Source organism: Silurus aristotelis (assembly GCF_946808225.1).
Source record: "Silurus aristotelis genome assembly, chromosome: 12".
NCBI classification, from domain to species: Eukaryota; Metazoa; Chordata; class Actinopteri; order Siluriformes; family Siluridae; genus Silurus; species Silurus aristotelis.
In genome coordinates this window covers 292,550-308,978 of record NC_139585.1, presented here as the reverse complement: position 1 = coordinate 308,978, position 16,429 = coordinate 292,550, and the positions used below count along the sequence as shown (strand labels likewise).

The 16,429-nt window shown below is 46.7% G+C and overlaps 3 protein-coding genes across 5 annotated transcripts in view; 1 reads left to right on the top strand and 2 right to left on the bottom strand.

The window, feature by feature from the left end:
• Nucleotides 1-16,429, top strand: part of LOC310734939 (protein sidekick-2-like) — a 289,396-nt gene that overhangs the window by 102,146 nt on the left and 170,821 nt on the right. The window lies entirely within an intron of this gene.
• The window catches only part of LOC310734891 (uncharacterized protein), a gene marked incomplete at its 3' end in the record, with an annotated part of 116,768 nt that overhangs the window by 3,653 nt on the left and 96,686 nt on the right, over nt 1-16,429 (bottom strand). The window lies entirely within an intron of this gene.
• Nucleotides 11,720-16,429, bottom strand: part of LOC310735021 (uncharacterized protein) — a 122,864-nt gene continuing 118,154 nt past the window's right edge. Inside the window, exon 2 of one of the 2 annotated variants that reach the window (XM_083557603.1) lies at nt 11,720-12,141. In XM_083557603.1, coding sequence (XP_083413729.1) covers nt 12,127-12,141 — 15 coding nt within the window. In that variant the 3' untranslated portion in view covers nt 11,720-12,126. The remainder of the gene's footprint in view (nt 12,142-16,429) is intronic. The other variant, XM_083557602.1, reaches the window with a different exon arrangement.

The following is a 16,429-nucleotide window of genomic DNA, read 5'->3' as shown; positions in this document are numbered from 1 at the left end:
GCGGGGCAAGTGTGGAGGAGTGTAAGCGTGTGTGTGTGTTTGCGGGGTGAATGTGGAAGGGTGTGTGTTAGGGTGGTGTGCGGGGCGAGTGTGGAGTAGTGTGTGTGTGTGGTGAGCGGGGCCAGTGTGGGGTGTGTGTGTGTGTGTTTGTGTGGTGTGTGTGTGTGTGTGTGTGGTGTGCAGGGCGAGTGTAGAGGAGTGTGTGTGTGTGTGTGTGTGTGTGGCGGGAGTGCAGAGGAGTGTGTGTGTGTGTGTGTGTGTGTGGGGGGGGGGGGTTGTGTGGGGCGAGTGTGGAGGAGTGTGTGTGTGTGTGTGTGTGTGTGCAGGGTGAGTGTAGAGGAGTGTGTGTGTGTGCAGGGTGCGTGTAGAGGTGTGTGTGTGTGTGTGTGTGTGTGTGTGTGTGTGTGTGGGGCACGTGTGTGTGTGTGTGTGTGTGTGTGTGTGTGTGTGTGTGTGTGTGTGTGTGCACGGGGCACGTGTGTGTGTGTGTGTGTGTGTGTGTGTGTGTGTGTGTGTGTGTGTGGGGTAAGTGTAGAGGAGTGTGTGTGTGTGTGTGCGGGGTGAGTGTAAAGGAGTGTGTGTGTGTGTGTGTGTGTGTGTGTGTGTGTGTGTGTGTGTGTGTGTGCATGGGGCACGTGTGTGTGTGTGTGTGTGTGTGTGTGTGTGTGTGTGTGTGGGGTAAGTGTAGAGGAGTGTGTGTGTGTGTGCGGGGTGAGTGTAAAGGAGTGTGTGTGTGTGTGCGCGTGGTAAGTGTAGAGGAGTTTGTGTGTGTGTGTGTGTATGTGCGGGGTGAGTGTAAAGGAGTGTGTGTGTGTGTGTGTGTGTGTGTGTGTGTGTGTGTGTGTGTGTGCTCGTGTGTGCGGGGTGAGTGTAAAGGAGTGTGTGTGTGTGTGCGCGTGGTAAGTGTAGAGGAGTTTGTGTGTGTGTGTGTATGTGCGGGGTGAGTGTAAAGGAGTGTGTGTGTGTGTGTGTGTGTGTGTGTGTGTGTGTGTGTGTGTGTGTGTGTGTGTGTGTGTGTGCTCGTGTGTGCGGGATGAGTGTAGAGGAGTGTGTGTTAGCGGTTGGAAATGTTGGAAATGTGGTGGGGCATGAGAATATTGTTAACAGTGCAATTGTTGTTAATTTTAACAGTATTGATAAAGTGAATAAACTGATCCAGAAAGGAATTGTTGTTAGCGAACCGTCTCCCCATGAAAAAAATCTCCCTCTCCCCACTGATTAAGCACTTTCAGCCTGCAGACCAGAGCTGAACTAACGACATAAACACCCCAGAGAAGCCCTGCTTGGCCGAACCGGACCAGGAGAAGTCTCGCTCGGCCAAACCAGACTGGGAGAAGCCTTGCTCAGCTGAACCAGACTGGGAGAAGCCCTGTTTGGCCGAACTAGACCCAGGTAAATTGTGTGCACTTGGAAAAGTCACAGTGGACTCTGATGTAATTCTGGAGCTGCCTGTGCTAGCAGAGGCAGGCACAGGGGTGCAGAGCTCTTGCCAGGAAACACCGATCACTACACCAGTGCAAGGGGACGGGGGAGACGTGGAAAAGGAAGATGAAATCAAAGTACCAACCAAAAAAAAAAAACGAGGTGGGGACAGGGCAAAAAGCGGATGAAAAAAGAAACGAAGGAGGAACCTGAATCAGACATTGAAGTTGCAATGTCTGATTCAGTTTTTAATCCAGACTCAAAGGAAAAACCCTTATCTGTGTTTTATAGTGCAGAAAAAATAAGAGTTTTTAAACACTACGAAATGGCAAAAAAATGTGTCAGTAAAAGAGTTTTTCCCGGACCGTAAACAGTTTATACACGATATAAAACATTTTAGACTGAAGAAGCTGATAACGAAGGTCAGTAGGGAGAACTCTGATTGAAGACAGAGTGTGTGGCATTTTTTTACTTTGTTTTTTTTTTTTTTCATTTTTTTAGCATTTGTTTAATTTACTTTTATTAATTTTAATGAACAGGATACACATTGCGAGGTTTAATATAAATGGAGCAAGAGAACATGGAAAAAGAGTAAAACTTTATGAGCTCATCAAGCAAAAACATATTGATGTGGTCATGCTGCAGGAAACACATAGTGATGTCAACAATGCTGCTGATTGGGTGAAGGAGTCTGATGGATTGGTGATTTTAAATCACAATTTTATTCATGAGACTTTTAAACGTAAATGTTTTTTTATGAGAATGAGGTTTTAGTGTTATTGTCTGTGTGGACGCTCCCACCAGTGCAGTGGAGAGAATGAAGTTTTTACACAAACTCAATAATGTGATTTTAAACTGCAGCACTGCAGAGTTTTTAATTTTGGGAGGTGATATTATTTGTACAGCACAAAATATATGAGGAACCTCATGTAGCTTCCCGTAAGCGTCTGTGGGAGTTGGTGGAGGCCCAGGATCTCTGTGACATATGGAGAAATCTAAATAAAAACCAGAGACAGTACACGTGTGTCAGGGGGGCGAACGAATGGGAGGCGGAAGCCGGAGTACAGCTCGCTCAGGTTTAATAAAAATGTTAAAGTGTTTTATTTTTCTAGTAGGCATCTCAGACCACTGCATGGTTCAGTGCACCATCAGTAAAAATAATATAAAACCTAAGAGCAGCTCCTGGCATTTTAATACTGCACTTTTAGAAGATGCTCATTTTAAAGAGTCTTTTATTTTTTAATTGAATTGTTTTAAACTGGAGAAGCAGCTTTTAACTCCCTAAAGCAGTGGTTGGATGTAAAATTTTGTGTCAACAGTACACTCTCAATGTCACAAGATACATTGCCAGATCTTTGAAAGCTCTGGAGTTTATAGACATGGAACTCCAGCGTTTGGAGGCCACAGGAAGTCAAGGGCATAGTGAAGCCCTCAAAAAGAAAAAACTGTAGTCCTGAGTCAGTCTCATGGTATGTTGACATTAACTACAGTCCAAATCCAACGCATTGCTAAGATGGATGCTCCTTCTAAGTTCTTCTTCAGTTTAGAACAAAAGAATAACCGGAAAAGATTTATGCATGCTGTGCAAACAGAATCAGGGGATCTCATGTCAGAGCCTTCTGAAATTCAGCAGACAGTCAGCTTCTGTTTGAGCAGCGAGAGGTCACGGCACAGGAAGTGGAGGAGAGCTTCCTCAGTAACCTGCCAAAGTTCTCAGAGTCAGTGGCCAAGTAGTTAGATAGAGAACTGACACTGGCCAAGCTTTAGGAGGCTCTTCAGTGAATGGAGAATGGGCGGGTACTAGGTATAGATGGTCTCCTAGTGGATTTTTTTAAGGCCTTCTGGGCAACAATGGGGCAGGATGTGCTGGAGGTCATACAAGCCAGTGTAAAGAGTGGTCAGATTCCATCGAGCTGCAGGAGTGCCGTCCTGACCCTGCTGCCAAAAAACGGAGACCTGACCCACCTGAAGGACTGGCACCCAGTGTCACTACCTTGCACTGATTGCAAACTGCTGTCAGAAGCATTAGCCTCGAGAATGACGAAAATGATGGAACAAATCATTCAGCATGACCAGACGTACTGTGTGCCTGGCAGGTCAATATTTGATAGTGTACTTAATTTGTGATATTTTGGATGTCTCCAGGCTATTGGGCATGAAGACGGGTCTGATTTTCCTAGACCAGGAAAAGGCTTTTGACCGGGTTGAGCATGAATACTTGTGGAAAGTGCTGGAAAGCTTTGGGTTTAACCCTGGCTTCAAAGCTATGATCCGGGTGTTGTACAGTGAAATTGAGAGTGTACTGAAGGTTAACGGTGGGCTATGTGCCCCTTTTAGAGTGTACAGAGGGATCAGGCAGGGCTGTTCACTGTCAGGAATGCTTTACACTGTAACTATTAAACCTTTTTTAAACAAAAAAACAGAATTAGAGAAAACGTTATTTATCTGATGAACATTAAACACAGTGAAGTTTTTTCCTTCACATATCCCAGCTTGTTATGAAATAAGGCTCAGAACAGAGGCTCAGCCATGACACAGCGCCCCCTCCAGTAGAGAAGGTTAAGGCTCTAGTACAAATTTTAGCTTCTAACAATAATTATATCCTGGTTTTAAATATAACATGTGTTTAGCATCAGCTGTTAACTTAAAGCTTGACTAAATAGTTGAGGGTATAAGGGCCTTGCTCAGTGCTACTGGAATTTCAACTCATGACCTTCTGATTAAAAGTCTAACACTAACCATTTTCCCCATTCTTATTCTCCCTGTGGCTACTCGATTCATACCTGAAACACTATTCTTACTGTGCATGTGCGCAAATGCACCTATTTCCTGTCTGAAGTATGTTGAAACAATCAACGTCAGATTCAGGTAATTATAATACTGTACCGGTGACACGACTCGAGCCGTACTGGAAATATTACTTTTCTAGTCATTCTCTTGATATAAAAACACTTTTTGGTGAAGCAGGCGCACATGTGCAGTACAGTGTTTCTGGTACGGCTCGAGTAGCCACACTTCCCCACGTACAGCACTTGTAGCACTCTCACTTCTTCTTATTTGTATTCTACACATATATTATGGTTTTAGCCGTTTTATAGTCGTGTTCTGATTTCTACAATGTCTTTCAGCCTTAAAAGAACCCCTCCATCAGAAAGCCACACCCACTGTTAGAAAAAACACACCCACTATTAGAAAGCCACGCCCACTGTTCAAATTTCATTTACATCTTTATTAGCATTCCCGATAAAGACGTTTAGAGATTTTCATGAGAAATAGAGTTCAGCCTGGTGCCTTTATCATGTTCAGAATTAAGGACTAAGTTTCTCGACCCTCAGGCACAGAACTCTGCTTGTGATTTGTTATTTTAATGAAGTCCAAACACGATGCTTCTAAATCAGTCATTTATTTATTGCTATTAAATATTTAGCTGGTGTCAGAAATGAGAATTTGTAATGAATGTTGATGGTCCTGAGATAAAGCGCAGTGTGTGTTGTCTGTAGGAGGATGTAATTTCTTGCTGTACATTTGTTCTCACGCTGATGCAGCATGTTGAATAATCTTTACGTAACGCCTCCGAAATCTGCAGTGTGGAAGAGTGTCAGCTCCGTCCTCACACACTACTCACCTCCGCACACTCACTCCACTCTCTCCTGCTGCGAGCTGCTTTATCCTGAGTGTGTGTGTGTGTGTGTGTGTGTGTGTGTGTGTGTGTATAATTACAGCGAAGCCGTGCCTCAGGGGAGCAAACCTGCTTTAATTAACCCCTACAAAATGACCTCTGCTGTGACCTTCCAAAAGTCACATTACATATTCTGAGGCTAGGTTTTGTAGTTCAGTAAAACATGACACACACACACACACACACACACACACACACACACACACACACACACTGTGGTAAAACAATACAGAGCTGATTCCTGTTTGTGCGCATTTTCATTTACTGCCAGAGCCTTTGTTTTTATTTGCTGTACATTTATCCACTTATACATTACATACTGTACATATTTTTGCATATTTATCTGCTACTATTTGCACTTCTGTTAGATGCTAAACTGCATTTCTTTTGCTGTGTACCTGTGTAATACGATTACAATTATCTATCTATCTATCTATCTATCTATCTATCTATCTATCTATCTATCTATCTATCTATCTATCTATCTATCTATCTATCTATCCTTCCATCCTTCCTTCCTTCCTTCTGTGTGCAGGTCTTGCAGGTCTATGTCTTCTTACATGGAATTCTGTATTGTTTTATGTAGAAATTTGATCAGTAATGAACGGAAAATGAAAGGAACGCTGAAGGAAAGTTTTTCTTTTTTGCACTGTGTTACTTTCTCTGCTCTGACTTTTCCCGGTGGCAGCATAAGAGCTCATTAGTTCATGTTCATGGAAGGATGAGACGGACAAAATCAGCTGATGCATACCACTTTACTCTTTTCCATGCAGGTAAATTTACAGGGTTACAGTGCATTATAACTCCCAGGTGGATAAACTTGCATTAGGCGACCATAAGGCAGGATACAACCGTGTTTTCTCCATATAGCACAACAAGAACAACCGCCCGGCACGCACAATTCGTTTGCCACACTACACTACCCGTAATGCATTTTACTCTGGACTACAACACCTGTAGATAGTAGTCTTAAAACAACAACTCCCATTTTCCCCTCCTGCAACAACTATTGATTAAGATGACAATAAAATCCACTTGAATCGACTCGAGTGTCTGGATGATTTTACCCAGATGTCAGTCTGTGGGTGGGAGAAAGACTCGGTCAGGGACTGGCTGGAGGGACCCAAATTTAGGATGCAAACAGAGCTTAAGATAAGAGTCTTTAATTAATAAACTAGGAAGTAACCAGGTAAATAGACCCAGAACACACACCAAAAACAACTGTGCAAGTTTCTTGCAGACAGCCTTGAGAATGAAGTGGACAGCCAGACCTGGAAGGGCAAGAGTCCGGTGGTGGCAGTAGAAAAAGAGTTGTGGGCATGTTCTACCTAAATGAGCTTGGACTCCCAGGTGGGTGGAAGGTAGTTTGGCGAGGGGAATGAAGTGAGCCATATTAGAAAAACGGTCCATGATGGTGAGAATGGTTGTGTGTCCGGCTGAGGGAGGAAGGCCGGTGACAAAATCTAGTGCAATATGAGACCAGGGGCATCTGGGAATCGGAAGGGGGCGGATCAGCCCAGCAGGGCAGCCTTTGGAGCTCTTGTGTTGGGCACAGCTGGGGCAGGCAGCAACAAAGTCACAGGCATCTCTTCGGGCAGTGGGCCACCAAAATCGCTGTTCAAGCAAGACCAGGGTCCGAGAAAGGCCAGGGTGGCAGAATATGGGAGAGTTGTGGCACCACTGGAGCACCTTGGGAGCAGCTGATCAGGCACAAAGAACCTTTGCTGTGGACAACCCTTTAGGAATGGGCATACCCAAATTCGCTTGCAGAACCTTCCTTTCAATGTCCAGGCGAAGAGCACCGATGGTTACGGAAGGTAGGAGAATGCGCTCAGATGGGGGGTCCTCTTCACCGGGGGAGTGTAGTCGGGAGAGGGCTTCTGGTTTGCCGTTCTTGGAACCTGGACCGTAGGCTAGGAAAAAAGTTGAAATGGAGTATTGAGACTGCAATACTCCAGATTGCGGTGATCCGTCCAAACCATGAATGGCACCTTGGCCCCCTCAAGCCAATGATGCCACTCCTCCAAGGCCACCTTGACAGCCAGGAGCTCCTGTTCACCTACAGGGTAGTTCTGCTCAGCTTGATTCAGGTGACAGAAGAAAAAGGCACAAGGATGAAGCCGGTTTTCACGGGCGTCCCTCTTAGACAGGAAAGCCCCCACCCCTAGATCAGAGGCATCGACCTCCTGGATTCGGCTGGATCTGTATCTTCCTGGCTGAGAGTATCTGGACATGGTGGATGTGTTCCCTCTGGGTTCTAGAGAAAATAAGGATGTTGTCAAGGTAAACGAATACAAAGCAGTCAAGCATGTCCTGTAAAAAATCATTGACCAGAGCCTGGAACACTGCCGGATGGTCAGGCCGAACGACATTACCAAGTATTTGTAATGTCTGAAAGGGGTGTTAAACGCAGTCTTCCACTCATCTCCCTCCCGAATGCAAACAAGGTGGTAGGCATTTCTCAGGACCAACTTCATGAAAATAGAGGCCCCCCTGGAGGAGTTTGAACGCAGAAGCCATGAGTGGTAGGGGATAGCGATTCTTGACAGTAATGGCATTAAGCCCCCAATAGTCTATATATGGGCAGAGGGTCTTGTTTTTCTTCTCCACGAAGCAGGGGAGGAGAAAGGACTAATAATCGCGGCAGAAAGAGACTCCTGAATATACTGGTGCATGGCCTCCTGTTCAAGTCCAGACAGATCGTACAAATGTCCACAAGGAGGGGAGGAGAGGTTCCAGGTTGGGGAGAGGCAGCAGGTCTGACAGGGCACCCCCATTCTAAGACTCATCCACTGTTCCAATCTAGATTGGGATTGTGTTTCCAGAGCCAGAGAAAACCAAGCATGACATGAGCATGGGACGAGAGGATGACCAGGAATGAGAGCCACTAATGGTGTTTGGAGACGGTAACAAGCAGTGGCTTGGTATGGCGAGATGCCTGGTAAAGGGTGTGCCCCTCGGAGCGGTGCCTCTTTATCTCTGTGAGCGATAAATGTAGGCACCCTATCTTCATAGCCTAAGGTGAAGTTTGGAAATCTGGACAAAGGGCTGTTCGTGGAGGGGATTTCTGACGAACCGGGAGCTGAGGACCATGCTCAGGGCGTTGGAATTGCCTTTCAAAGCGTCGCTTCCGAATCCTCCGGTCGATCCTGGTGGCCAGAGTGGTTAGACCATCTAGGCCAACTGGTAACTCCCGGGCAGCCAGCTCATCCTTCACCTTCGTAGCAAGGCTCCACAGGAAGGTGTCGTACAAAGCGGTGCAGTCCCAACCGCTGTCGATGGCATCTGTGTGGAAATACCCAGCGTACTCGGCAACCGAGCGTTAGGGCTGGGACGATTCACTAATCTGGCGATTCAATACTATCCCGATACTTTTGTGCAGATTCAATACATATTGCGAATCTGTAGCTATTACGATTCATTGTTTAAATTGTGATTTTTGTTTGCTTAATAAAAGATTAGACAATGGCAAATACTTGATCATACCCTTAAAAAGACTGTATATGAGTTATATTAACAAAAATAATGCATCACATCTTTCTGAATTTTTATTTCAGGAGCACACACATACATAGTGCATAAAGAACCTTGAAGCATAAAACTTTTCAAGTACCAAAAACTTGAATATAATATTTAAATGTGCAACAAATAACTAAAAACAATACTCTATGAAATAAAATTAAAGTGCTGTAAACTGTTCCAATGTCCAACTCAGTCAAGGTGCTAATATACTTCTCTCTCTTCCTCACCTCAGGTGAGAGCTATTATGGCATCTCGTTGAAACGTCTGTTATAAGTTTGTGCACAGGGAGCTCCAGTAACTTTTGTTTTCAAAACATGAAGTCCTGCAGCACTTCTATCGAAATATCCAGTGATACGTCGTACTCATCCGAGTAACTTCGCGACAGCGGGCAGCTTCAGTGCGCGCTGTGAGGTCAGATTATGAGTGTGCGCGTAGCACTTAATATGGAGAAAGCCGGTTAATTGGGCAGCGATAACCATATTAGACACATTGTCTGTGACTAAAGCAGGGTCTTTATCCGTTAAACAATTCTCAAAGAGGTTTGCTCCACTGACTTTGCGATAGTTTTGCTTTCTCGCACCAGCTTAAAACGGATACAACGTCATCTAATACGGACAACGACAAAATACGTTTCGCCCTCTGTTGGAATGAAAGCGGTAACATCTTCCCACCACCTCTCTGAAAAAGTGAAATAATTAAATATATATCGATTCTGAGGTAGACAAATCGATCTCAAAATCGTTTTAAAAAGAATCGCGATAGTTTGGTGAATCTCCCTGATTTTTTCTCCCACCCCTACCGAGCGACTGTCTTGGGTGGCTGAGAGAAGTAACCGTGCAGCATCCTGCCGGGGAGTGGAAGTATTGACAGTCTTGTCTTGAAACCGGAAGTGTGCGCCGCGAACCCGGAAGACCGTGACAGTCACAGGTGTTTGACTTGCACCAGCCAGCACAGATCATACATTAAATGGGACAAAAAATTTGTAGTTTGGTTAGTAAGGTGGATGTTTGCAATCCCCCACCTAGCAAAAAGGAGCTTTGGTTTGTTTGGTAATGATGCTGTTAGAAAAGGGAATATGGGAGGATAACTTTCCTCTCTCACCTGCCAATTTGCATAAAGGTGTGAAGAAATGCTTTAGCTTTGTCTTTGACTGATATCTTTATTTGTTTTTCTCGACGCTAGTGCAGCTTTTGACACCATTGATCATACTATACTACTTGCTAGACTTGAGAATGTTGTTGGAATAAAGAGAACAGCTTTCTCCTGGCTTAGGTCTTACTTGACTGATCGGTATTAGTTTGTTGATGTAAATGGTGAGTTCTCCATTTAAAGGGCAAGAGTTTGATCATAAATCTTTCAACAATACAGAACACTGGAGAGTGAGAACTAACATGAGCACTGGACTATAAGATTATAAGTAATGATCTTTCTACAGTCTTATACAGTCTTTATGGTTATAAAACTAAGAGCTACTGAGCTCGACATTTGTGATCATCACAGATCCAGCATCAGCTTCTCCATGCCAGAGCCTTTAACACTCCAGGAGGTCCAATGTCAGGAGGTACGTCTCTAGATGGTCCGGGATGTTTGCGAGTTCGGCATTTACTTCCTCAAGGGTCCATAATCTTCATGAGGTGGGATGTGACTGGCCAAACCTCAGGATGCCTCGGGATGGGGAGAGAAAGAGAAGCAGTGGAGAGAAATTAGTGTAGCTGCTGTTCATGATATTACCAGCACACGTTGATAATGTGCATGTTATGATGTGAGACGTTTTATGTGTAGGCTTTGCTTAAAAGATATGTTTTTAATCTGCACGTAAACTGGGAGAGTGTGTCTGAGCCCCGAACACTGTCAGGAAGACTATTCCAGAGTGTAGGAGCTAAATGTGAGAATGTTCTACCACCTTTAATGGACTTTGCTCTTCTAGGAACTACTAGAAGCGTGACGGATTGTAATGTGTTAAAAGACTGGAGAGATAAATGGGAGCCAAACCATTTAAGGAGTAGTTTTTAGTCTATTAGAAACTTAACAGGAAGCCAGTGTAGGGATGATAAGATTGGGGTTATATGATATTTTCTTAACCTAGACATCCACCTAGTAATGCATTACAATAGTCTATTCTGTAGGTCATAAACGCATGGACGAGCTTCTCTGCATTGGATATAGACAACATGTTTCTTAACTTAGAAATATTTCTAAGGTGAAAGAAGCTGTTTTTGTAACTTGGTTGATGTGATTTTTAAAAGATAAGTTGCTCTAAAATAACTCCCAGGTCTTTTACCGTTGAACTAGTCTACAGAACATCCGTCTAAATGCATGTTGAGATGCTGGTGCTTCTGTATGCTGGTTTTTGGGCTGATGGGCAAAATCTCTGTCTTATCAGAATTCAGTAGTAGAAAGTTATGGGTCATCCAATCTCTTATTTCTTTAACACACTCAGTTATGCGAGCAAATTAAGTGTATCGCCTGGTTTTGATGAGATATATAGCTGGGTATCATCAGCATAACAATGGAAGCTAATTCCATACCTTCTAATAATATTTCCTAAGAGAAGCATGTATAGTGTGAATAACTTGATAACTCTCCATTTAAATCTACGAAATGGTAACGATCGGACAGGTAGGATTTAAACCAGCTTAATGCGTGTCCCTGAATGCCGATGTAATTCTGTAGGCGATCTAGGAGGAGAACATGGTCTATAGTGTCGAACGCAGCACTAAGATCTAGTAAAACTAACAGCGAGATGAAGCCTTGGTCTGAAGCTAAAAACAGGTCATTAGTGATTTTAACTAGAGCAGTTTCTGTGCTATGATGGGGCCTAAAACCTGACTGAAACTCCTCAAAAATATTGTTCTCTTGCAAGTAGGAACAGAACTGGGCAGCGACAATCTTTTCTAAAATCTTAGACATAAATGGGCGATTTGAAATTGGTCTGTAATTCGATAGCGTGTTGGGTCCAGATTAGGTTTTTTAATGAGGGGCTTAATAACTGCTAACTTGAGGGATTTAGGGACGTGACCTAATGATAGTGAGGAGTTAATCATATTGAGAAGAGGCTAACCAGCTGTATGGAACACTTCCTTCTTCCTTCGTTTAGACCCATATAATCACCTGGTTTAATCCAGGTCTCAGTGAGACAGAGTGCTGAGAGATTATTATCTGTGATCATCTCATTTACAATCAGTGCTTTGGGTGCAAGTGATCTAATGTTTAAAAGACCAAACTTTAGAACTTTGTTGTGTTTGTTTATCTGGCATTTTTCAGTTTTAACTTCAATAAGATTATTTCTGGATCTTGTGTATTTAATTCTTGGTTTTACTTCACGGGGAATAAATACGGTTTCTATAAACTGGGCTGTGTGTGAACTTGTAACTATTTGGTCTGTTGTATAAATGTTCTCATAGTCGAAGATTTCCTGATGTCTTACCAGTCAGATGGTGTGAAGTATCCTAGAGATGTTATCTGATAGCACTGCTGCTCCAACTCTGCTGGGGTGCAGGCCATCAGGGCAGAAAAACCTCGGACGCTCCCAGAAACAGTTCCAGTTATTAACAAAGAGAAGTTTGTGCTCTTGACACCATGACTGTAAACATTCATTTAGTGCAAGGAGTCTACTAAACTTCTCAGCCCCTCGCTGGTAAGTGGGAAGAGGTCCTAACACTATGATCCTCGTTGTGGGCGATGTGCTGCGTATTGTCTCCACCAGGATCCTGAAATCCCTTTTTAAGATCTCCGTTTTCCTCAGCCTGGTGTCGTTCGTTCCGACATGGAGAACAACTGCTCCGAAGTTCTCGTTTAGGATCGCGGGTACCTGCGCAGCGACATCAAGAACATGAGCACCAGGAAAACAGCAAGTGTGCACCTTACCTTCGGGTCCGGTAGCGCAGACATGCCGGATGATGGAATCTCAGAGAATCACAGTATCGCGTTCCGTTTCACGGAGATGGGCGAAACGGTTCTCTCTCTAGTCGAGTTAACTAACTACAGGCACAAGTCAGGAAGACAAAAACAATTTAGGATTATTAAAAGAGGAAAAAAACAAATAGATAAATAGTAAAGTTGGTTTGAAAACGCAGAGAGAAATACAAACACGAAACTCACGGCAAACAAGTCAAAAAGCCAAAAAAGCCAAATGAGAGAGATCAGCTTAACAATGTTGAGGAGTGTTTAAAGGACATTAGACAGTGGATGCTTGATAACTTCCTTCTGCTCAACTCAGATAAGACAGAAGTACTTTTACTAGGACCACATGCAGCTAGAAGGAAACTTTCTGATTACGTAGCATCTCTGGATAGTGTTTCTGTCTCACTGTGTACAGCAGTCAAAGACCTCGGTGTGATTATTGACCCGAGTCTTTCCTTTGAGTCTCATGTGAATAATATCACCAGGATCTCCTTCTTTCGCCTTAGAAATATTGCTAAAATTAGAAATATGATGTCGTTACAGGATTCAGAAAAACTAGTTGATGCTTTTGTAACATCTAGATTAGACTACTTTAACGCTTTACTGTCTGGGTGTTGGAGTAAGTGCAGAAATAAGCTTCAGTTAGTTCAGAATGCCCTCTCCTTGAACTGCCACCTTAACGTGGTGGAGGGGTTTGAGTACCCGAATGACCCTAGGAGCTATGTTGTCCGGGGCTATATGCCCCTGGTAGGGTTTCCCAAGGCAAACAGGTCCTGGGCGACGGGTCAGACTAAGAGCGGTTCAAAACCCCTTATGAGAGATACTACATCAGGGACCGTGACGTCGCCTGGTATGGCGCAGCCGGGGCCCCACCCTGGAGCCAGGCCCGGGGTTGGGGCTCGTATGCGAGCGCCTGGTGGCCGGGCCTTCCCCCACAGGGTCCGGCCGGGCTCAGCCCGAAGGAGCGACGTGGGGCCGCCTTCCAGTGGGCTCACCACCTGCAGGAGGGACCGTAAGGGGCCGGTGCTAAGAGGATCGGGCAGCAGTCGAAGGCGGAGGCTTTGACAACCCGATCCATGGACACGGAAGCTAGCTCTAGGGACGTGGAATGTCACCTCGCTGGCGGGGAAGGAGCCTGAGATTGTGCGTGAGGTTGAGAGGTTCCGACTAGAGATAGTCGGGATCACCTCTACGCACGGCCTGGGCTCTGGAACCACACTCCTCGAGAGAGGATGGACTCTTTATAACTCTGGAGCTGCACATGGTAAAAGGCGTCGGGCTGGTGTGGGTTTGCTTATAGCCCCCCAGCTCAGCCGCCATGTGTTGGAGTTTACCCCGGTAAACGAGAGGGTCGTTTCCCTGCGACTACGGGTCGGGGATAGGTCTCTCACTGTCGTGTGTGCCTACGGGCCAAACGGCAGTATAGAGTACCCGGCCTTCTTGGGGTCTCTGGGAGGGGTGCTGGACAGTGCTCCGACTGGGGACTCCGTCGTTCTACTGGGAGACTTCAATGCACACGTGGGCAGCAACAGTGACACCTGGAGGGGCGTGATTGGGAGGAACGGCCCCCCTGATCTGAACCCGAGCGGTGTTCAGTTATTGGACTTCTGTGCTAGTTACAGTTTGTCCATAACGAACACCATGTTCAAGCATAAGGGTGTCCATCAGTACACGTGGCACCAGGACACCCTAGGCCGTAGGTCGATGATCGACTTTGTGGTCGTTTCATCTGACCTGCCGCCGTATGTCTTGGACACTCGGGTAAAGAGAGGGGCGGAGCTGTCAACTGATCACCACCTGGTGGTGAGTTGGATCCGATGGCGGGGGAGGAAGCTGGACAGACTCGGCAGACCCAAGTGTACTGTGAGGGTCTGCTGGGAACGTTTGGCCGAGCCTCCTGTCAGAGAGATCTTCAACTCCCACCTCCGGCGGAGCTTTGACCAGATCCCAAGGGAGGCCGGAGATATTGAGTCGGAGTGGACCATGTTCTCCACCTCCATTGTCGAAGCGGCCGCTCGGAGCTGTGGCAGTAAGGTCTCCGGTGCCTGTCGAGGCGGCAATCCCCGAACCCAGTGGTGGAAACCGGAATTAAGGGATGCCGTCAAGCTGAAGAAGGAGTCCTACCGGGCCTGGTTGGCTTGTGGGACTCCTGAGGCAGCTGACGGGTACCGGCAGGCCAAGCGAACTGCAGCCCGGGTGGTTATCGAGGCAAAAACTCGGGCCTGGGAGGAGTTCGGTGAGGCCATGGAGAAGGACTATCGGCTGGCCTTGAAGAGATTCTGGCAAACCGTCCGGCGCCTCAGGAGGGGAAAGCAGTGCCCCACCAATGCTGTTTACAGTAGAGGTGGGGAGCTGTTGACCTCAACTGGGGATGTCGTTGGACGATGGAAGGAATACTTCGAGGATCTCCTCAATCCCGCCGTCACGTTTTCCATTGAGGAAGCAGAGGCTGAGGGCTCAGAGGCGGACTCGTCCATCACCCAAGCTGAAGTCACCGAGGTAGTAAAGAAACTCCTCGGTGGCAAGGCACCGGGGGTGGATGAGATACGCCCTGAGTACCTCAAGTCTCTGGATGTTGTGGGGCTGTCTTGGCTGACACGCCTCTGCAGCATCGCGTGGCGGTCGGGGACAGTGCCTCTGGAATGGCAGACCGGGGTGGTGGTCCCTCTTTTTAAGAAGGGGGACCGGAGGGTGTGTTCCAACTATAGGGGGATCACACTTCTCAGCCTACCTGGGAAAGTCTATGCCAGGGTACTGGAGAGGAGAATACGGCCGATAGTAGAACCTCGGATTCAGGAGGAACAATGTGGTTTTCGTCCAGGCCGTGGAACACTGGACCAGCTCTATACCCTCTACAGGGTGCTGGAGGGTTCATGGGAGTTTGCCCAACCAGTCCACATGTGCTTTGTGGATTTGGAAACGGCATTCGACTGTGTCCCTCGCGGCGGCCTGTGGAGGGTGCTCCGGGAGTATGGGATCGGGGGCCCTTTACTAAGGGCTGTCCGGTCCCTGTATGACCGAAGCAGGAGCTTGGTTCGCATTGCCGGCAGTAAGTCAGACTTGTTCCCGGTGCATGTTGGACTCCGGCAGGGCTGCCCTTTGTCACCGGTTCTGTTCATAATTTTTATGGACAGAATTTCTAGGCGCAGCCAGGGGTCGGAGGGTGTCCGGTTTGGTGACAACACGATTTCGTCTTTGCTCTTTGCAGATAATGTTGTCGTGTTGGCTTCATCAGACCAGGGCCTTCAGCATGCACTGGGACGGTTTGCAGCCGAGTGTGAAGCGGCTGGGATGAGAATCAGCACCTCCAAATCCGAGGCCATGGTCCTCAGTCGGAAAAGGGTGGCTTGCCCACTTCAGGTTGGTGGGGAGTTCCTGCCGCAAGTGGAGGAGTTTAAGTGTGAAGGGAGTGAGGGAAGGGTGAAACGGGAGATTGACAGACGGATCGGTGCAGCTTCTGCAGTAATGCGATGTACCGGTCTGTCGTGGTGAAGAAGGAGCTGAGCCGCAAGGCGAAACTCTCGATTTACCGGTCAATCTACGTTCCTACTCTCACCTATGGTCATGAGCTCTGGGTCATGACCGAAAGGACAAGATCCCGGATACAGGCGGCCGAAATGTGCTTTCTCCGCAGGGTGGCTGGGCGATCCCTTAGAGATAGGGTGAGAAGCTCAGTCACTCGGGAGGAGCTCAGAGTAGATCCGCTGCTCCTCCACATCGAGAGGGGTCAGCTGAGGTGGCTTGGGCATCTGTTCCGGATGCCTCCTGGACGCCTTCCTGGGAAGGTGTTCCGAGCGCGTCCCACTGGGAGGAGACCCCGGGGAAGACCTAGGACACGCTGGAGAGACTATGTCTCCCGGCTGGCCTGGGAACGCCTTGGTGTCCCCCCGGAAGAGCTGGAAG